Source organism: Balaenoptera ricei, chromosome 4 (genome assembly GCF_028023285.1).
Source record: "Balaenoptera ricei isolate mBalRic1 chromosome 4, mBalRic1.hap2, whole genome shotgun sequence".
Taxonomy (NCBI): Eukaryota; Metazoa; Chordata; class Mammalia; order Artiodactyla; family Balaenopteridae; genus Balaenoptera; species Balaenoptera ricei.
Window position 1 is genome coordinate 112727121 of NC_082642.1, and position 22648 is coordinate 112749768.

At 39.3% G+C, this 22648-nt stretch overlaps 1 protein-coding gene across 1 annotated transcript in view; it reads left to right on the forward strand.

Moving 5' to 3' along the window:
- Positions 1 to 8297, forward strand: part of IMPG2 (interphotoreceptor matrix proteoglycan 2) — a 70709-nt gene extending 62412 nt beyond the window's left edge. Inside the window, exons 15-19 of the mRNA XM_059922196.1 lie at positions 2425 to 2635; positions 3943 to 4130; positions 5484 to 5695; positions 6192 to 6271; positions 8158 to 8297. Of these exons, the coding sequence (XP_059778179.1) occupies positions 2425 to 2635; positions 3943 to 4130; positions 5484 to 5695; positions 6192 to 6271; positions 8158 to 8170 (704 nt within the window). The 3' untranslated portion in view covers positions 8171 to 8297. The remainder of the gene's footprint in view (positions 1 to 2424; positions 2636 to 3942; positions 4131 to 5483; positions 5696 to 6191; positions 6272 to 8157) is intronic.
- The last annotated feature ends 14351 nt before the right edge of the window (positions 8298 to 22648 follow it).

The window sequence follows — 22648 nt, forward strand, 5'->3', positions numbered from 1 at the left end:
ACTGTTAGGTGTAAATATCCAGAAATTTCTCAGCCACCCTTTCAAAGGTGTCTTGTAATGGCCAATTTTTTCTCCAGGACTAAGTCAGCTACCATGTTACTCTGGCCACTCTGGCTGTATTTCCAGACCTTCTTCACATTTCCTCTACTCTCATTCTCCGGGACCCATCAATCCTTCTGTTAGCCTGTCCCTGGAAAACCAGAGTGTAATTCATTCTACGGTTTAGATCCCTGACTCCCATCCCAAGATTAGCTCCAAGTCTACCTTTGTTTTCCCATAAAGTCATTAAAGTACTCTTCCAAACAAAGAGCTATCTATTCTGGGCCTCCACCTTTAACCTGCACAAAAGACTAGAAATCGACTTTAAAACTCCAGTCTTTTATTCACATGATTAAAATATTGGTCTTGGTCTCTCTCCTTGATCTGGAATCAAAAGGGTGCAACATGTATCTTTTTCCTCTTACAGATTCTGTTTTTCCTTTCCCTAGACACTCACCCACACCCATGGAATGGTCACAAAGTTTTAGAATTTTTAAATAGAATTTTCCTATTTCTTGTATATTTTTAGTTAAAAGCCTTCAGATTAAACTATTATTTTATCTGAAGGTTGGCTAAAGATAAGATTGACTTGTCTCTTGCTTAATTTGTTTTAACATGTAGTATCTCAGAAATTCTTGAATTTCCATCAACAAAGGGGGACTGTGCAATATCATCCTTCCCACCCCCTATATACACTTCTATACCTCACTGCTAGGCCAGGATTAGATTATTTTCTGATTAAAAAGTCACAGAATGAATGCCAGGGTAAGGATTTGAAGACTTAGGAAATACACAGTCGAATCCTGCTGTGTAGTTCCCTTGTAGAAACTGCCATCTGTCAGCACATTTGTGTGCTCTTCTTGTTATATGAGCATCTTATTATTGGTCTCCTGTATTAGTTTCCTAGGGCTGCTGTAACAAAGGACCACAAACTGGGTGGCTTCTAACAACAGAAATTTATTCTCTCATAGTTCTGGAGGCTAGAAATCCAAATCAAGGTGTTGGCAGAGCCATGTTCCCTCTGAAAGCTCTAGGAAAGAATCCTATCTTGCCTCTTCCTAGCTTCTGCTGTTCACCAGCAATCCTTGACACTCCTTGGCTTATAGATGCATCACTCCAATCTCTGCTTCTGTCTTCATATGGCCTTCTTCACTGTGTGTCTGTGTCTCTGTGTCCAAATTTCCCTTTTCTTATAAGGACACCAGGTATTGGACTAGCGGTAACCTAATCCAGTATGACCTCATCTTAACTTGATTACATTTACAAAGACCCTATTTCTGAATAAAGTCATATTCTGAGGTTCTGGGTGGACATGAATTTTGGGGGGATACTGTTCAACCCAATATCTCTCCCCATTCCTACATAGGGCTAAGAAAGATCAGCTGCAGAGATCCTACAAACTCCAAGGCCACAGATTCGTGCAAAATGTCTTTAATTTTCACAGTAGCAAGGAAATCATTGACTCTGAGAGCAATATTAATTTATCTGGAAACTGAGAGACTATGCTCTTTGTTTTTTAACCTCCCCTTTGTCTTCTGGCTAATTCTTCTGCTTTTTCATACAGATGAGTTTATGGGTCATTTACAGTTATTTCCTCTATTTGTTGTATCTTTGTCACCATTTGCAATTCAGAGATTGCCATTCACCAGTGAAGAACATACAGGGGAACCATGGTAGGATGGAAGGCCCATCCATGGTCAATGTCTTTTATCATTTTTGACTGGTTTGTGTCCTAATTAATTTTTTAAAATGTCACTTTCTCTCATCCCATCAATGAAAAATGAAATTACTGAAGCTAAAATACTGTTGGGAATGGCCTGAGGAGGTGCAGGGCTGATTTGTTTTTCTGACATTAGCTTTTGCTAATCTCCAATGCTCTTAGGCTGCTCTTATTGGGCTATACCCATCCCTGAGGCTTCCACCAGTTCTCCTCTGGATACTGTCTCTCCATCCATGTTCTCGGTGGGGTGGGGTGGGCTGGGGGTGGGGCATGTGGCATCATGTGCAGAGTGGAGGAGGATGACAGAAGGATAGGGTTGGTGGAAATGAACGGTACATGAAAACTGTTTAATTTAGATCTACAATTACATGGATTTTAAAGCTTCTACATGCTTCCTACGTAAAACAGGTAGAGGCTCACCCAGGTCATTGGGTTTTATGGTTTGGCTCTGAGTTTCAGAGAAATTTGACAAAAGCTCATCAATCAAGGATGAATCAGAAATTTTTTGTGGTGTGGATGGCGGTGTTGTATTTCATTGATTCAGGAAGGGGGTTGGATGTTCACAGTACTTTGGATGGGGGAGCCTTAGTGGAGGGGTTTCATGTACCCCAATTCCTGTGTTTTGCCTTTCCTTGTATCGTTTTCTGGTTTGCTTGATGTTTTAGGTGATCAAGCCAACCCTTGCAAGTTTCAAGCATGCAATGAATTTTCCGAGTGTTTGGTCAACCCCTGGAGTGGAGAAGCAGAGTGCAGATGCTACCCTGGGTACCTGAGTGTGGAAGAACTGCCCTGCCAGAGTCTCTGTGACCTACAGCCCGACTTCTGCTTGAATGATGGAAAGTGTGACATCATGCCTGGGCATGGGGCCATTTGTAGGTATGCTGTAGTTAGAGACTTTGGCTTCACAAGATTAGAGATACTTCCTCTGAAGAAAAGGGATCTGCGCCTATGATGTTAGGACGATCACGACAATATTTATTATAGAAGTTATATCTAGGAAATAGATGGGTGCCATCTAGTCCTCTTGTGAGGACTGAGTCAGTTCATAGGCCTGAATTATACCCAGTTCAATGGATTATTTTATCTTATGCACTTAGGGAGCTGTAAGAAAAACATTGCCTAGCGTCCTACGGAGAGTACTTAGAGTAGTTGGGGATTTTTGTGTTATGGTTCTTAGTGGTGATAACAAGGCAATTGTGATCAAATTAGGTTTATGCATATGATCAACACTTTACACTGTATCTGAAACAGAGGAGTTTTATTGTTCTATTTGAATTATGTTCTTTACAGCTTTGGGCTGCTCTTGGTCCTACTGAATATTCAAAAATAAAGAAAAGCAAGTATTTAAAATTGTGACAAATATATTTTAAGTATCTAAGATCTATTTTTTAAAGGTAGAACCAAAGAAAATGCAGCAGGCAAATGAGCAGATTCAGGTAGCCTTCCCTGGTCACTCCTTAAAAAGAGCAGAGCAAATCAACCTCCCAACCACATCCAACCAAAGTCACATGGTGTGAAAGGAGAGAATGCTGAGAATAAGCTGGGGAAACATCAATAAGAGGACAATTTGTGAATTTCAAAAAGGGCAAATGTTGGCATAGATGCCAAAAACAGAAGAACTAGGTGGAAATGATTCACACTTTTCTACGTGTAAAGTTTAGCTAGAAAACTAAGAGGAAAAATAGTCTCTTGATTTCCAGAGAAATGAATATGATTTTGAAAAGCAGTGATTGCTGCTCTGGGAATTGAAGATATTTTTGCACAAGTGGGTGGCCTTGGGGTTTGGAGGATCTCTGCAGTGTGATGGAAGGACGTGAGGAGTCTAGGGACCTGGGTTCTAGACCAGCTCTGTTGCTCACTAATTGTGTGATCCAACACCAGTTGTTTTCCTTCCCGGGCCTGTTTTTCATTATCCATAAATAAGGAAGTTGTCTTTCTTTAAGTCTAGTCAGTCTTTTATTCAGTCTTCACAAGTCGTCATTGAGGACCTCCTGGGTCTGTGCCAGGTCTCATAAATAGCCTTAAATCTTACCATTTAACCTGTTTATGTACCTCTTTACTGAAGCTTCACGTGGTCAGCATTTCTTTCTCTACCTGTTCTCAGTCCCACTGTAGGTTCTGCTGTTAATTGTTACTTTCAGCAGAGTGATTCCACTTGGGGGCTTGGTCGCCTCTCGTTCCAGGTGCCGGGTGGGTGGGAACTGGTGGCATCGAGGTGAGCGCTGTGAGGAGTTTGTGTCCGAGCCCTTGGTGATAGGCATCACCATCGCCTCCATGGTTGGACTCGTCCTCATTTCTTCTGCTTTCGTCTTCTTCATCATCAGGACTCTTCAAGCTCAGTATGTTAGGAGAGAAAGAGAGAGACCCTTCAGGTAAGTAAGGACAATTGCTCTCTGATGGACTAAAATATTCCTTTTATTCATTCATTTTGTACTTCCGGTGTGCCAAATACTGGAAAGGATCAGCGTGGAGGGGAGAGGGCTATGAAGTTGAATAAAGACACGGTCCCTGTCCTCAGAGTGTGTCAGATTGGAAACAAACATAAGCAACAGTTTGAACAAGCTGCTAAGGTGCCTAGATGAAGAATGAATTTGTTTTGCCTAGGGGAGGACATCTTAGAAGTTTTAATGACTGCTATGGTATTTAGCTGGACCAAAGAGTAGATGTTTGCTGCAGGAGGTGGGTGGGAAACTTTCTAGCTAGTTGAATGAACATTAGCACAGTCAGGGAGGCATGCATGAATCTCACTGCACACTGAAAGTCACGGTGGGGGGAGGGGTTGGAAGGGTGATAGAGATGAGGGGAGGCCCTATGTGAGGACCAGATCTGTTAGTTCATTCCCCTTTGGCTCATTCCAGTGGTAATTAGCCAGACTTTAAATCTAGATAAGAATCTGACAAGAAATGGAATCTGGTTCTCTTTTGAGTTAAGCATAGCTTCATTAACAAAGGAAATAAAACTGGTTCTACTTGCTAGACTAGCAATCGAAGGACCTTTTGGGTTGTTATATGATCACAATCCCCAGCTGTACTTTGCTTCTGTGCTTCCAGGTCTGCTTCAGGTCTAGGTTACCTCTCCTCATCCTCTGGCTTAGGCCCAGGAGGAACCTCTCCTAGGTTCCTAGAGCACCCAGGACATAATTCCGTTATTGTTCTTATACTTTTTATTGGGTTTGACTTTGCATTAGACCGCAGTCTCATTCTGGAGAGATTCCAACAATTCTTTGTATCATCAGCATCTAGAATGTTCCTAGGCATATAATCAATGCTCAGCACATATTTGTAGACCTGAATTGAATTTAATTGAAGCCCATTCTCCCCTGTATTTTTATTTCTAGTAGATTCTTTGTGTGGTTACACACTGATTTTGATTTGTCTACCCTGGGAATAATGGAGCTGTATTCATTTAATGAAATACTATTGGCAGACATATTTCCCCATCAACATTTATTGGGTGCCAGGCACTGTGGGGCAAATAAAGATGAAGGAGACATGGAACAGTTCCACAGGCACTTACCAGATAGTTGAGGAGATAATAATGATAACACGTGGTAAATAATTTTTGAGATTGATCTGGATATTTTTCACAGTCACCTCTCCTTGTCCCCCATTTGTATCCAGTTAGCCTCTTTTTCTTCCTCAACAGAAATCCTGCTCCAGGTAAATAGTCTTCCAAGTAGTTGAGCATCCAAAGAAGAACCTGATTCAATCATACTTTTCTTTCTGTGGCTCCAACAGGCAGCCTGACAGCCTCTCATCTGTGGAAAGAGCTGTAAAGCATAACCCCGTGTTTGAAAGTCACGGGGCTGATCTCGAGCAGTACGAAGGACCCTACCCTCAGCGGCCCTTCTACAGCTCCACAGGCAGAGAGGTGATTGCTGGTCTGAGCAGGGAAGAAATCAGACAAATGTATGAGAACAGTGAGCTTTCCAGAGAGGTAGGAAACTTGGTTTTTCTGTTGCTGCTCTGCTGGTGTGTGTGTGTGTGTGTGTGTGTGTGTGTGTGTGTGTGTGTGTGTGTGTGTTTTCATGTGTGTACAGTAGGTTGCAAGAAAGGTTGAAAATTATTTCATGATTAGTTTTTTACCTCATGCTATCTCCCAGTCGATGTGATATGTAGAGGGTATACAATTCTGCGCTGTACCTTATTTCCCACCCAGTGGGTCCTTTATCATTAATAGCAAATGCTCTCTCCCTCCACCCCCACTCCTTAGAAGTATATGTCTGGGTTATTCAGAGCAGTTCGTGTAGTAGCCACACCTTCCATTTTTCTGAAAAGGCCATTGTTTTCTATAGCTCTCCCCTGGATAGTTCAGAAAGCCACAATCTCTTATAAAAATTAGACCTCTTTTTTAAAAAGCTGTTAAAGTTTTTCTAATGCAATGTAGAAAAACTTTCTTTTCCTTTTCTTTCTTCTTTTTTTTTTTTTTAAAGGAAATTCAAGAAAGAATGAGAATTTTGGAACTGTATGCCAAGGATCCTGAGTTTGCAGCTTTTGTGAGAGAACATCAAATGTAAGCGTTTGAGAGAGCGCCCCTACCTAGATTCTTAAGTTTGCCTTAGAGTAGTGCCACAAGCATGAATACTTAATTCCTGTCCCTGTGACATGGGTTTTTTTGGTAACCAATGTTTGTTGAGTTCTTTTCAGTTAATACACATCCACACAGATTACCTCATTTATTCCTCCTAATGCCTTTATAAGTTGAATGTTTCTTATTTAAGTTTTATGAATGAGGAAAGGAAACCTCAAAAAGATGGAGGGACTTACTCAAGATCACGATGACAGCAAATGCTGGAGAAGATTGAAAACAAAGACACTCTGTTCTGGCCTAGAGCTTCCTGGCTCTGTCATATTTTCTTATTAATATAGATGTCACCTATTTGAGTAGCCATAAATCCTCACATATTTTAACATATACTTCCTTTTCCATCTCTGTAGATACTTTTAAGTATGCTTTGAATGAGACAAATCTCATTAAAGTGTGTCTCTTGCTTTTATTAAGTTCATCTTTTCTTTTTTTTTTAATTTTTTTTTTATTGGGCTATAGTTGTTTTACAATGTTGTGTTAGTTTCTACTGTACAGCGAAGTGAAGTAGAGTTCCCTGTGCTATACAGCAGGTTCATCTTACTTTTCAGTCTACCTTTTTCCATTACTTTTTTCAGCATGCATTTTGGGCAAGTGTCTGTAGTTTTTTTCCCCTCGTTCCTCAGGATCCATAACCAGACTTAGGTTACAAAAATACAAGAATCTTGTAAAGAGAACATTTATAGATGTTACTTGAATTTAGTGGGTGGGATTATAATTTGGCTTTGATGTTTGGTCCTACAGCTGCCCTCACAAAGGTGCTTCCTCATGGATGGGTCTCACCCAGGCCAGATGATGGCACCAGGTTTTTAGAAGAGAAAAACCAGAGCAATTCATGCCTGCTTATAGAAGAAATTGATCAAGGGTCAGGATAACACATGTGGTTCTGATTGGAGCCTCTGCCCCTTTGCTCCAAATCCCCTTTCTCTGATAGGCAGCCCCTCGCGCATGGTTCCTCTCATAGGAAGGGACGAATTGACATCAAAGGAAATTAAAGAAGACGCTTTTCTAATTCCATTTGCGTGGTAGAGACTCCTTTAAACATCTGACTTAGCCCATGGGAGTTGCTGCCAACCTTGCTTGAATGCTATCAGAGCAATATTACTGGGACTGTGCCTTTTAGACCAGGATACCTGCTAATCTCTGCATCTCTAGCCAGCAGATGGCCTAGGGCTCCACTTCCGTGGTATCCAATAGAAAGAACATGACTGATGTTTTTTATCTTTCCTAAGACCCTTTTTTAAGCCCCTCAGAGCCATCTGCGTTCCAGAAATTACAAATGCATCTCATCTAGGCTAAGAAATCCGAAGAGAGGATCCAGGAGAGCCTAATTAGGGACAGACAGATGGACTACATGTTTCACTTTCTTCTGGTAAACTGTTTGGCATTAAAATATATATTAAAAAATTCATGTAACAAAGAAGATTTAAACAAGAAGATCCAGTGAAACAAAAGAATGTTCACACAGACACTATAAGGGGGTTGTTCATAGTGGGAAGATGGCATTGAAAAAATGTTAGGTACATAATCCATACAACATTTTCAGTTTTCACATAGTCCGGAGTTTTCATCTACCAGTAGCTCAAGAAAATATTAATGGACTTGATTTAGGATTCAGTAAAAGTATTACATAGTCTCTGTAGATTGGATTCTTTTTTTTTTTTAACTTAGCAAAGCACAGGACAGCTTTCCTGCAAAGAAAGAAGGTATTGGTGATTTTAGGACTATAGCTTGATGATATATTACAACAAAAGTGCATTTCAGTACATTCTGGATTTTTTTCAATTAATTACTCTTTGTTTTTTTCATGGCAGGGAAGAGCTTTAACCAAAACTCCTATTTTACAACTGATTAGAAGCCTAGAGAAGATGGAGATCACTCATTACCTATGTCATATAATTAACTTGGATTTGGAACTCTGTTGGAAGAAGAGTTTTCTATCAAAAAAACTAAATTTGGGACACAAATATTTTTTTTCTAGTTTAAAATTTTAGAATATAGTAAGAGATGTGATGGTTTTTATACCCACAAAGACCAAAAGCTGTATTTAAAGGGAATCAAAACTGAATGGGGCTTCCCTGGTGGCACAGTGATTAAGAATCCACCTGTCAATTCAGGGGACATGGATTCGAGTCCTGGTCCGGGAAGATCCCACATGCCACGGAGCAACTAAGCCCGTGCACCACAACTACTGAGCCTGCTCTCTAGAGCCCACAAGCTACAACTACTGAGCCCATGTGCCACAACTACTGAAACCTGTGCGCTTAGAGCCCGTGCTCCGCAACAAGAGAAGCCACCGCAATGAGAAACCTGCGCACCACAACGAAGAGTAGCCCTCGCTTGCCGCAACTAGAGAAAGCCCGCGTGCAGCAATGAAGACCCAACACAGCCAAAAATAAATAAAAGAAATAAATTAAAAAGAAAAATTAAAAAAAAAACTGTATGAATTCTGGAAAGTATTCTATAAGGAAAAAGCCGGGCCTGGGAGTTGGGGCTGCATATGCTGTCTGCTTCTGAGTCTCTAAGGGTGTCTCTTAATAACTACGCCTCAGGTTTCCCAGCAAGAAGATAAGGTGAGACTCTTACAGGAGGAGGTAGGCTTAGTAGCTGAATATTTTGTAGCATGTTTGTTATTTTCAGGTGGAATGAGAAGACTTTGAAGTAGTTTTAACATAGTTTATGGTCAGACATTCACCTAACTAAAATATTAAGGCTTTTTTGGATCAAACTGCTGAAGAAAAAGCAACCTTTTTGCTGGAGGATAGATTTAGGCCTGCGCTTTGTGCTTCTACCAGAGTTTTAAAATTTCCTGAGCCTATTAATCAAAACCACATTATTATGTTAATCATGTTAATATCCTATTTTTTTAGCTGTGAAGGACAACACATATGTATAAAGTTTAGAGGGTTCTCCTTAGACTACAGACGAATTTAATCAAGTGGACAGGGAAGGAGTGGGTGTCGGGTCAAGAGCACAGTGCTAAGAATATACTTTGCTGATTGATGGGTGGGCTGAGTCAGAACTAATGGGTTCCCTGACTCTGCTGCTGATACCTGACCATGTCCTGGGCAAATCTTGGCTCTCCTCTAGTTCCTGGTGTATTAATTTTGAAAACAACACCGAATTTCCTCATGTAGTATAGGTTAGCTTCTCCTTTGTGAATACCTTGTATCTAAATTCACTCCTGCTTGTATGAAACATGGCAGGACTTTCATTGCAATTAAAAACTTTTTTTTTCCTTTTTTCCTTTATAGATTGGAAAAGGCCACATCTCATATAAATTTTAACTGAAAATGGAAGTTTTCCTCTCTCCTAGTACTTTTTGAATGGTAGCTTTGGAGGGGGCACAGAGAGGGTAAAATGACTATCACTCCTAATAATAAGTCGTGTATGCAAATACGTTATTATTGATACAGGTGTTTTATGTTAGATATCTTCATGTTAGTCAAAGACAATCTTAAACATTTTGATTTCTTTCTGACCAGATATAACTAACCAGGGATAGATTGACCATAAGCTAAAATACTTGGTTCACTTTTTTTTTTCCTCAACTTGATGACTGCCAATTTCACTCATTATGAAGACACCAGAAACTAAATCTCTGGGATGAGTACATGCCACAGTAAAGCTATTGAAAAGTATTGAAGGTATCCAGGTATTTTGCAAAGTATGTATGGGTCACAGGTTTTGTGAGTGTGTGTTTGTATAGGTAGGTAGGTCCCTTTTCCCAGGATTCTCTTTCATTCCCTACTCATATAATGGATTCTCTAAAAGTTCAGCATAGGTACAAGCCACTGCTGGGGCATTTTCTACTGGGCCCATTTGAAAGGGAATTGATAATTATCTTTAAAGCGTCGTAAATATTAATGACATTTGTCACTACTTAATGCTTAATTTTATTTGTAAAACTTCCTAAGATTTCTGTTGAAGTTTCTAAACTTTTTTCCCTAAACTTATTTGTGTTAGATGAAAAAGAAAATTTGTTTTTATCATAAATTAACCCTAGAAGGCAACCTTTTGAATGAATGCTTGCTGGCAGAGTTCTAGATTGACATAAAGTGGATATGGAGCAGGTCACCATGTGGAACACTTAGGAGAAGCACAAACTGGGCTGAAGGAGGATTGTTCTTTTCCAGAAGCCAAGCAGAGAAGTGGGAATTTGAGAATTCTGACACCTCTCTGTCTCTAATTTCCGTTTGTATGAACTTTTCATGCAAGAGCAAATCTCTTGGCTCTATATGAATGTCTGCTCCACGTCTATTAAATGGAAGGAACTCCTGAACTCTCAGGGAGAGACCTGAGGGCCTCAGTTCAGGAATAAAGACTTTGGCCCAACTTTGTTATAACTGAACAATAGTGAGAAACATCAGAGAATGACATTTCTATGGTGAAGATCCACGGATGAACACATTTAAAGGGCTAAAAGAGCTATCAGTCTGACAGGACAAACTACCCCAAAAGAGCTTCTTTTTATTTTATTTTATTTATTTATTTATTTTTGACTGCGTTGGGTCTTTGTTGCTGCGCGTGGGCTTCCTCCAGTTGCAGTGAATGGGGGCTACTCTTCGTTGCGGTGCACAGGCTTCTCATTGCGGTGGCTTCTCTTGTTGTGGAGCACGGGCTCTAGGCGCGCGGGCTTCAGTAGTTGTGGCACATGGGCTCTAGAGCGCAGGCTCAGTAGTTGTGGCGCACGGGCTTAGTTGCTCCGCGGCATGTGGGATCTTCCTGGACCAGAGCTCGAACCCGTGTCCCCTGCATTGGCAGGCGGATTCTTAACCACTGTGCCACCAGGGTTAAGAGCTTTTTAAAAAAGCTCTCCCCAAGGTAATTTAATGGCATGTAGTCATCTAAAAGTATTAGGATAAGCTCTTATTTAGGCTGTGTGATTGAGGAATGAAATGTTCTGATTATTAGGACATTCTTATTGATCTAGCAATATAATATTTAATACAACTGTCACCTTATTTAAAAATAATATAATGCAGTGCATGGTAAAGAACTCAAACTTTTTTTTTTTTTTGGATTCATAGATATCACCTTTATAGTTGAGTATACAACCTGATTCTTATTTTCATGGGTTGTGGATAATGGGGAATTTATTTGATAAATAGGTCTCCATTTCCACCATGGCAATGTTTTAAGGATATTTGTTCACATTTATGTGCCCTGAAGTCCCATTTACTTTACATAATAAAACAAGTGCAGGTTTTACATGATTTTATTCCCACCTCTTCTTTTTTTTCCCTGCAGTATCTGGTCATCATGGCTTGGCTGCTCCTCTCCCCCTGCTTTTTACCACATAGTAAATTTTAATATAGTTGAACAACCTTGACTTAATATTCCTTCTGACAAAAAGATGAAAATTGCATAAATATTCTTTGTAGGCTCTCAAACCATGTTGGCTCAAATACGATACCTGGTTTAGTTATTTACTTGCATGCTTGTTTTATAAGTTTGCCTTCTTCCATTTCATGAGTTTTAGGCAGCTGGTATCTTTGTGTCATTTCCATGTTTTCAATAATGGATACTTTGACATCTATCAGCCCGTGAATTGAATTTTCATTTTGAAATGGGAAAAGAAGGTAACATATTTACTCCATAAGAAAACTGCTGATTTAGGAGAATAACTTATCTTTATTAAATTGAGATATTTTAGCCAAGGAAAATATGGGTCTTTTTTTTTTTTTTCTCTCTTAAAATGTTTCTAACAATTCCCAGTAGGATGGGTGGGGCCAGCCTTTCAGATTTACAATCCAGCTGCAGTGAGTTATGCATCCAAGCTCATTCTATTCCCAAGTGTGCAATGAATGTAGAAAAATGGTGTGAAGGTCACAATCCTAAAATCAGTTGCATTGTGTTCCACAGAAGATCCTGGCTGGAGGTGGGAAGGTGAGAGGGTACTAGAAAGTAATTGAAGTAACGAATCTACCTAGAAATTTCCTTGAGTCGTGCATTTTGTAAAACCTTATACTATCCCTATGAGTTAACAAGATACAGGTTAAATCACTCCCCTCAGGGTAATAAGACACAAGTTAGAACACACAATTTGTAGCTACAGCCAGGTTTAAATGATTCCTTATCCTGACTTTTTTTCTTCACTTATATATAATTGGTTCTTTAGTGATTAAGGGAATAAATAGGAAAAATGTAACCATGATATCAGAGAATAAAGGTATAATTATTTATGTATTCAGACTGTGTGATGATTCTGAAGTGACCATAATATATGTTCAATGTGGAGTATGGATAATGAAGGATTTTTCTTTTTCATCTTGTTTATAATGACACTGTACATAAAGTATGGGTCAGATAAGCTCATGTTACTGTACTGTTTGCTTGAAATGCTCTAGTCTTAATACCAGCTAATTAGAAATAAAAATTTAACAGTCTTTATGTATATGAAAGGTCTTTTTTCTCATATATATAACCGTGCCATTTTCATTATTAATAAACTTCTCTTTCAAGAATTTCCCTACTTTTTTTGTCAATTAGAATAAAACATTGTAGATTGTAGCAGTAGTTCAGTTGTAATTACCACTCAAAGATACACCCACCCAATGTGAGCATGGTGTGGGAAAGATAATCATTCTTTGATTAACCTTTGTGTAGTGAGGATCCTGGAGAATTGGAGACAAACCCAGAGCCCGATTGTTGCCCCAAATTTTGTTGATAGTTAATAATGCTGAGTTATTATTTGGCCTCTCTTGAACTTTAGTCTTTTAAAGTCTTAGAAACTTTCATTTTTTCCTCATTTGCTTAAGGCAGGGGTGGAAGGAAAGCTGATGGAGTTGATTAAAGAAAGACTAGGGGTGAGTAGCTAGCACCAGCTGTCCTGTAACAAGAGATGGAATTGGTGACCTGTCTAAAAGAGAACAAGAAGACACAAACATGGTATAACAGCAGTATGATGCAAATTTGCATGGGAAGGTCAGCTACCACTTACTTAAGCATCAGCATCAGAAACCTCAACTTTATGGGTTTTTTTTCCCTACGTTTGCATGTTGTTTTGCTGGCAAGAGGCCATGAGGAAGTCCTAAATCAGTCTTAGGAAAGAGAAGGATGGTCTTGATTTGACTCTAAAGACTGTATTAAAAAAACACAAAGTTGGAGAAATGTGTCCAATAAATACCTATTGATAGATTAATTAGTGACCTAATTTTAGAAGAAACAGTGAGTAATAACCCTGTTTTTAATAAGTCTGGTCAGGACAAGCCCGAGTTACTCTTAGGTCATGTGTTCACCATGCTGGTCCACTTTCTAGGTTCTTCGGAATGTATGTCTCTTCTGAGCTAGTCCTTGATGGACTGTGTCCCATGACGTTTAAGTTATCCTCTCACCAAAACACACACATATCTTGTGTTCCACTGTTTTTTTTGTACGAATGAATCTATGCTAATATAATAATCAATATTAAGGAATCATGCTTTTCCAAGTAATATGAATGTTGTATGTAGGATTTCTGGGAGTAATTTATTATTCCAAATGAATAACTCTAATTGTCAGTATTGCACTCACCATGGCAGGTTTGGGGAAGAGTCTGCATATTTTAAGCAGGTGGGCCTTTGAAGAAGCCTACAAAAAAACCCCCTGTCTTTTATGCCTTTTTCTGTACCATTTATAGGCTTCCACTCCGCTATTCACCAAGGCTGTGTTGTAATTTTTTATTTATGTCATTGACTTCCCACTAAACTGAATTCTTTGATGTTGTGGCCATATCTTGCTCATTTACTATTCACGAAACCAAAGAGTGCTTGAAGCAGAGTTGTTCTACGATATTTATTCAATTAGCTTGAGATAATGGGTCATATGTGTTTAATGACTAGCAAGCAGATTAGGTGCACCTGTGAGTGGTTTACAAACCATTCTTAAAGAAATAGTTTATAGAGATTTAAAAAGAACCCTAAATGTTTCAAGAGATCAGATTCATACATTTATATCAATCTTATTCTCATTGAGTAATTCGCAGATCATAAAGTAGTAAGCGTTTTACAAAACCCTATCAGAATGTATGGACTACTACATTGAGATGTAATAAACTGTCTGCATTTCTTAACCACAGCCTCAAGGAGGAAAGCAGGATGAAGAGGTGGAATAGTGTGGGGAATGGTGCTGGATGGTAGAGAAAGCTTCAGGTGCTATGGCTGGCAGAGGAGCGAAGACTGGGGAGCTTGTGGAGACAGGTGGGTTTGTAGGAACAAATTCAACTCTACTTTCTTTTGGAGTGAGGAGTATGACACATAGAAGGCATCGTTTAATTTTAAAAAACAGTTTTTTAAAAAAAAAGTAATTCCTTTTTTATTTCTTTGTTGTGCAGGGCAGAATAAAATAAAGGCATGAGGGAGCAGGGCACGGATGAAGGTGTGACTCAGTTCTTCCCATTTTTTTAAAAAAAACACTACCATGAGGAAGGATGAGTAGTTGGTTAAACCTGTCAGTTTTATTTAAGTTCTAGTAATTATGTTTTGTGAAAGTTAGAGATGGTACACTTTCAAAATTGATCTTCTTCATCCTGTACATAGCAGCAACCAATGTTGGTATTACCTCTCAGTTTCCCAACATTTACCATGAGGGGAAGATTGCTTGTCTTCCTATTTAAGTAACTTAATCCCCAGAGTGGCTGGTATCCCTGTGCCCCAAAGGAAAGGCCCTGAAAAGAGAAGGCATCACGCCAGGTTCCTCCAGGATGAAGGTTCCATCCTTCCCCTTCTGTGATGTAGGTGCTTGGAAGCATCTATTTGGCTCCATGCTCCTAGGGGATGCGTATTAGTTTTGCTCAGTGTCACATAATTGTCAAATACTCAATGAGGGTGGTATTGCTGCTCCTATGAAACCGTCAAAAGTTTATGTGATAACAAAACAAATGTTAAATATTTTCTTTCCTATAATGAATGAGGGAAACTCATTTTTGATTCAGATTTTAAATTGCTATTGCTTGGAAGGTACAGAAAAATGAAATAGATTAGAAAGATTTCAAAGTTTGAGGAAAGACTAAATTGTATTGATCTAAAAACAGATACTGGTGTAATTTCTAATTGCTTTTTAGCGATAATTGGTCAAGGTGACCCTCTCCCTGCCTTTTTTATTTTGCTATGGACACGTTTTTAAAGTTTTTATACAGAAAGCTTTTGTGAAATATTTTTTTTTCTTAAAGAATCTGTGGTTTCTGGTGTCTTAGTACCTTATGAGAGAAGGTTGATGATCTAAATTAAAGAAAGAATAGTTCTTTACCTTTTCTTCTTTAATACTATTTGGATTTGGAATGCCACAGGTAAAATGAGTGTTCTACCATTCTACCATTTAGTAGACAATTCTACCATTTAGTGACAATTTCATTTTAGATGAATAATCAATCAATAGTTCATGTTGCAGTTACTACTGGGAAAATGGATTTAATGGCCTGTTTCCAGGGCACATGATACTCTTGAAAGTATCTAGATAAGGAGACTGTTGGGTTGGAATTGCCCCTTTAAAATGCTGCCTGTTTCTTTTAAAAATGTAAATGTAAATATAACTTATTTCTGGAGAAATTTATTTTCCTTATGAAGTGCTCTCCATGACAGTAGTGGAATGATCTCTCTTCCTCATAAAAGAAAGTTCAAAAACACATGTTGAGGATTGGAAATAACTTCCTGAGCCAGGGAAGATTTTTTTCCATTGCTCCACTTTTTCTTATTTTACTTTCATATTTGTCAGTGATGTTTCAAGATCAGAATTTAACTTGGAATTGCGAAGCTGCGAGCTTAAATGGACTTTCCATTAATGAACAGGTTTAGACATTATTCTATTTTGAGGACAGTCTTTAATTTTGGCTTAAAATATAAAATTGACAGTTTGGAAAGATCTATAAAGTCAGGTGATTCTTTTCAGTTTTATTAAACCAAGATGGAGAGAGCAGGTTTATAATAATGTTAGTGAACATGTTATAAAAACACTGGCTTTGCCAGTATTTCTTCAGTGCTGAGGTGGGAGCCACACTGATTGATGGCATTTCATCATTTCTTCTTGTCCCTGGCCTGTGATACACTGTGCTGCTCTCCACGTACACGTTTACATCAGGACCTCACACTGACCCCCACTTGGGAGGGCTCAGCTGTGCACCAAGTGAGGGCCAGGTCCTTGCTGTCTGTTCCAGAACTCACTGGGGAAAGATGAGAGTTACATGGCAACCTGCAGAGACAAACATGTTAACTTGCAATTTGGTTGCTCCAGGGTTTACATCTAATTGTCTTAGAAAGTTTTGTCCCCAGTACAGTTTGATTTGGAATGGAAGGTTGGGTTAAATTATTACCTAAAATGTTCATTGTTGAGACCACCTTTTATTACTGAATTATGTCACTCAAAAGATGATGTTTTTAACCTCTCAACTTTTATACGGATTTAAGGGGCAGATAATCTCAGTCCCAAATTATAAAACTATTCCTCAGAAGCAGAAACAGCAAGTAAAATATCTTGAGAACTTTCCTGCTTCAAGTTGCCTTTTTATTTTCTAGGAGACTGGAAAATACAGTAATTCTAGCCAACAAAGGTGTCATGAGACTTGATTTTCTAGTATTAGTCTACTTGCCAAAACTTAGACCGTGTCATACAGAACTCACAAGCCACCCAGGCCTGGAAACCTAACTCCTGTTTCAGCCATCAGTGGGGTGGGAGGTGCTTTTATGTTGATGGGTACATGGAATGTCTCTACCTTGCCCTTCCCCTTAATGTGCTTTCTTGTCCCTCCACATGTTTTGAGTTTCTGATGGCTTGTAGCTCTGGCATCCTCTTCTGCCCCAGCTGTAGTGACCTGTGTGTACTCACGGTTACTATGTGAGCTCAGCATCTGTGCTTCAAAGTCATCACCTTCACAGAAAGCTTGTGTCTGAGGCTGTGCAGCACAGTGTCGGGTAGACGGGAGAGTGTTTGGGCTAAATGACTGCAAACAGAGGCTAAAAGTACATTCTGTTGTTAAAGTGGTGAGTAAAGATATGGCAGATAAATAATGACATCTTTCCTCCTAGCCCCTAAACTAGACACTCCTCTTAAGATGAACACTAAAAAAAATCAGCTGGTCTACACGTGAATATTATCATCAAATTTACATTCCCAAAGGAATTAAGTTTTTTGTAACAATATTGTGGTTCTCTTTGATATGCCTGTCTTTGAAGGTCTACTGCTTGTTTGAGGGTCCTACGTGATTCTGGAATTATTGAAAAATATGACCACAGGCAACCCTCATTGACCCATGGTAAAATTTTATACCTTCCTGACATGGGTTTGGAAAATGCAAAATAACTTCTTTATTTGTCTAATCAAAACATAAAGGTAAATATAGGTGAATTTGCTTCATGAAAAGTCACCTGGTTATCTCAGGATTAATCCACTGTCTCATCTCATTTATTCCTGAGGATAAGAGAACATGCTCTTCTAAATCTCCAAATACCTTTTCTCCAAAGAGTTGCAGAATGGTGCAGAGTGGAAAATAAAGATTAGAATAAGTCATAAACATTAGCTAATTGGGGGCAAAAAGGGAAGAAGGGAAAGCAGGCTATGATAAACACACACTTTACAAACTTCCAGCCAATATTTGAACGAAGCTTCCCTGAAGATGTTAGATTCACATTTTTTTAACTGGATTATGATAACCAGGGGTTGGGGGCTTGGTCAAGGAGAACCTGGAAGGGATCAGGAACATGGTTTCCTGTCACACGTGATGATGAGAATCTGAAACACAGGTGGTGATGGGGGCAGAGGAAGGAGGTGGGGAGTAGGTTCAGAAAAGCTAGTAACTGAGCCGTAGATAATGGTTTCAGAATCAGGGTGAGCTGAGGTCAGCATACAAGCAAGACAAGGTATTTGGCAAATACCAAAGGCAGGTATTTCGGAATACCATTTACTGAGTGTGTTTGGGCTGAGTGCTTTATATGTATTATTTCTTTGCATTATTTTCATAACTGCCTTCAGCAGTATTTCCAACCCGTTAATGATATTAAATTATTCAGCATTATAGCAGTTCACAATTTTAGGGCGTCACAAACAGCCCTTTACATACAAAATTTAACATGATGGGTTGGGAAAAAGAAGAAATGTCAACCTTTCTGAGTTGCCCCCTTTTAGGGACATTGCCCAATTAGTGATGCAACGTTAATGTTGAAACAAAAGAAAGGCTGAGAAAATGCATGTTTTTGTTTTTTTAAGATAGTTTTAAAATTATAAAGTAATAAATACTTATTTGAAGAGAATTTTATTTATTTATTTATTTATTTATTTATTTATGGCTGTGTTGGGTCTTCGTTTCTGTGCGAGGGTTTTCCCCAGTTGCGGCAAGCGGGGGGCCACTCTTCATCGCGGTGCACGGGCCTCTCACCATCGCGGCCTCTCTTGTTGCGGAGCACAGGCTCCAGACACGCAGGCTCAGTAGTTATGGCTCACGGGCCTAGTTGCTCTGCGGCACGTGGGATCTTCCTAGACCAGAGCTCGAACCCGTGTCCCCTGCATTGGCAGGCAGACTCCCAACCACTGCGCCACCAGGGAAGCCCGAAGAGAATTTTTAAAATACAGAAAAGTGTAAAGAAAACAAATCATCCCACAGTCTCTCTCCAGATACAGCTATCGTGATTTTGATGTTTTCCCTGCTGGTGTTTTTTCCCACACATACGTCTCTTAAGTAATTAGGACTACACTCCCCTTCCTCCTTTTAACCTAATATTATACAAAGAGCATTTTTATTAAAAATTCTTTAATCACATAATTTTCAAAAACATTTCACCACAGAGATCAAACTGGTGGTGTGTGGCTAAGTCTGGCCCATAGACATATTTTGTTTGGCCTTTGTGATGTTCACAAATATTTGAATTACTTGCCAATATATTTTAAAGTCAGGAGATTTCACGTCACCTAGCCTACTTCACTTGTCTAGGTGACCTGTCTGGCCACTTTCAGCACGTGCTTTGAGAGTTCTGGGATGGCTTTACCAAAACTTACATTAGCCATTCATTCACGTATTGTGATTACTTTTAGATTATTTCTGATTTTTAAAATTGTCAGAATGAATAATGGAAGGAATACCATTGTATTTTCTGTATTTCTGAATGTTTCTTTAAGAAAGATTTTTAGAAGTAGATTTATTTCATTGAGGTTTCAAGGCTTTTCTTATCACATTTTCTTGGCAATCAAACCACAGAACCTTCTTTCCATTGACCAGTCTCCTCGTGTCTGTAAGCAGGGTCTTGGACTGACTGCATGGACGCTGGCCAGGCTGGGCCTGCTGCTGGCATGGAGGGGCTCTCCGTGCCCAGCATGAGAGCGTGTCCAGGCCTGACTTTCCATTCACCTCTTTGCTAGAAGCTTGGTGCAAGTTAATTTGGCCAGAGTGTCCTTTAATCTATTATTTTTTAAATCCGAGGTGAATTAGTACAAGTCAGTTTTGTGATATTGACTTACTTTTTACTTGAATATAAGATCTTTTTTTTTTTTAAGTTATCTTTTTTTAAAAAGTTAATTAATTAATTAATTAATTTTTGTCTGCATTGGGTCTTCCTTGCTGCGCAGGGGCCTTCTCTAGCTGCAGTGAGTGGGGGCTACCTTTTGCTGCGTTGCGCGAGCTTCTCATTGCGGTGGCCTCTCTTGTTGCGGAGCACGGGCTCTAGGCCCACAGGGTTCAGTCGCTGTGGTGCACGGGCCCAGCTGCTCCGCGGCATGTGGCATCCTCCTGAACCCGGACTCGAACCAGTGTCCCCTGCATCTGCAGGCAGACTCTTAACCACTGCACCACCAGGGAAGTCCCAAGATCATTGTTAAAAAATGAATTTTTACTTCAGTTATTTTAAAAATATTCATATATATATATTTTTAAAGGTATGTGTATTTTTTTTTAGATTTTTATTTATTTATGGCTGTGTTGGGTCTTCATTTCTGTGCGAGGGCTTTCTCTAGTTGCAGCAAGCGGGGGCCACTCTTCATCGCGGTGCGCGGGCCTCTCTCTATCGTGGCCTCTCTTGTTGCGGAGCACAGGCTCCAGACGCGCAGGCTCAGTAGTTGTGGCTCACGGGCTTAGTTGCTCCGTGGCATGTGGGATCTTCCCAGACCAGGGCTCGAACCCGTGTCCCCTGCATTGGCAGGCAGACTCTCAACCACTGCGCCACCAGGGAAGCCCTATTCATAATTTTTTATTCTGAGTTACAAACTTTTGGGTGTTGACTATATGGCCATACTTTAATGTTTAGAAAAATATATGTTTTATTTGATAAAAGTTGGTATTGAACTAGGATTTATAAACACTATACAAAATGAGAAACCCATAATAATTATATATAAAATATCAGTATAGAGCGATGAGTAATATTCATTTGATCTTGATACTTTTATTAAAGGAGAAACTATGTTTATCTCTTCCCCTCAGTTCATCCCCATTACTTTAGATTATATCTCAAGACTCACCTTTCTTCAGAGATTTTCCCAACTCATTGCTTGCAGAATATTTTTAAAAGCAACTATTTATTAAATACTTGCTACACACTTAGCATATTGATGTGGGAAAGGCAAAGATGTATGAAGCACAACCTTTGCTCTTAAGGAGTTGCAATCTAGTTGGGAAGACAGGGCACAAACACAGAATAAAATCAAGTACAAGATTGGGTGGAGCAGACTACCTCTAGTGCTCAGGAGAGTCAGAGGAAGAAAGAATTCATTGTGGGGTCAGTAGGCTGAACCAGGCAGGTTAGTCCTGAACATGGCCCTAGATTGAATTTAGGTTCTGGTGGACATTGTGGGTGAGTAGTACAAGAGTAGCTGTTTAGGGCAGGTGAGGAGACTGGCCTACTTGGGCAGAGCATTTAGGCTGGGAAGCTGGGGGCAATACATTCAGATGGGTAGGAGGGGCGGTGGCTATAAGATGTGGAGCACCAGACAGAGCGTTGTAAACTTACTCTGACAGACACTGGGAAGCCTTTGGAAGTAAGAAACATGCTGATGGCAGCACTTGGGGGACTCTTCTTTCCCTTTCCTGGGACTTTTCTTTCCCTTTCTCTCAGAATAGAAAAGGAATAGAGGCAAGGAGGACAGTTAAATGGCTGTTGCCATAGTCTAGGCATGATGTGAAGAGGGTAGGGATGTGGAATATTTTAGAAAAATGAATGCATTGAAGAAATTTTATATGGGCCAAGTTGCCAATATTTAAAGAATGGTTGGATATGGAGCAGAGGAAAAGGAAAAAAAAAATCAGATGACTAAAATTTCAAGTTCTAGGCACAAGGAGCATTATGGAGTCTTTAATAGAAACAGAAATGCTTACAGAAATGCTTAGACTGTGTACTACTTTATGGCAGAAAGGGTTATATGTCCAGCTTTAGAAATGGTTTCTGCTTGTCCATCAGCCCATTCTTCTTTTGAGGTTTTGTTTTGTTTTGTTTATATTAGAATGCTAGGTGGCAAATTTAAAGGTGAGAAGAGAATAAATAGTAGGTTAACAGTTTAGTCTTGAAGGATATAAGGCTTTATTCTAAGATTAATGAATTATTTATGTTCCAGCCTCATAATGTTACCAAGACAAATGTCATGAGTTTTGTTTTTATTGTTGTTCCCATGTGAACCGGTTAGCTTTGCTCTGCTCTTCGGCAACAGACTTTGCTTCTAATTGTGAACTCACCAATTTCAAATTTATGCTGTTGAAATGGGGGAAATTGGGAGTTTAAGAGAATGAATAAATGCAAATGAATTTGCTTCCAAAACATGTATGTGAGCATCCATGCACCCACATGTGCACACGCACTACATGCATGTACACATACACACATACATACACAAATCCAGGTCTATGCCTTACCTATAGTGGGTTAGTGTATTTTTTTAGAGCCTTGACCATATATTTCTTTATTGACTTATTTACTCTTCAACGATAGATGTCAAAGAAGGAATAAGAAACACTCCTTAGGATGTTCATTCCTTAGAAATGAAGAGAATAGTGTCTTAATGTTTAAAAGGTTGGGTTGGGTTGGGTTGTAGAGCATGGGATAGAGATAAACAGGTCTTCTTTTGCTGCAGACGTTACTCTGGGGAATTCTACCTCAAACATTATAACAAATGATTGCACACACTTAAAAGAAATTTTGAACTCCTTGGCAAAGAAATTAAGTAATAAGATTAATTCTTTTAATAAGCCTGTTGGAATCTATTTTTGAGGCTGTTCCTAGGTTATCAGATGAGTATAAAAGGGACATCAAGTATTTCTATTACCGTCACCAGTTGTAAAAGGCAGAAAACAATGATTTCTTTCTTCACATTTGTGGGTGAGATGACCTCTTGGTTGGTCTATGTGAAAAAGCATCA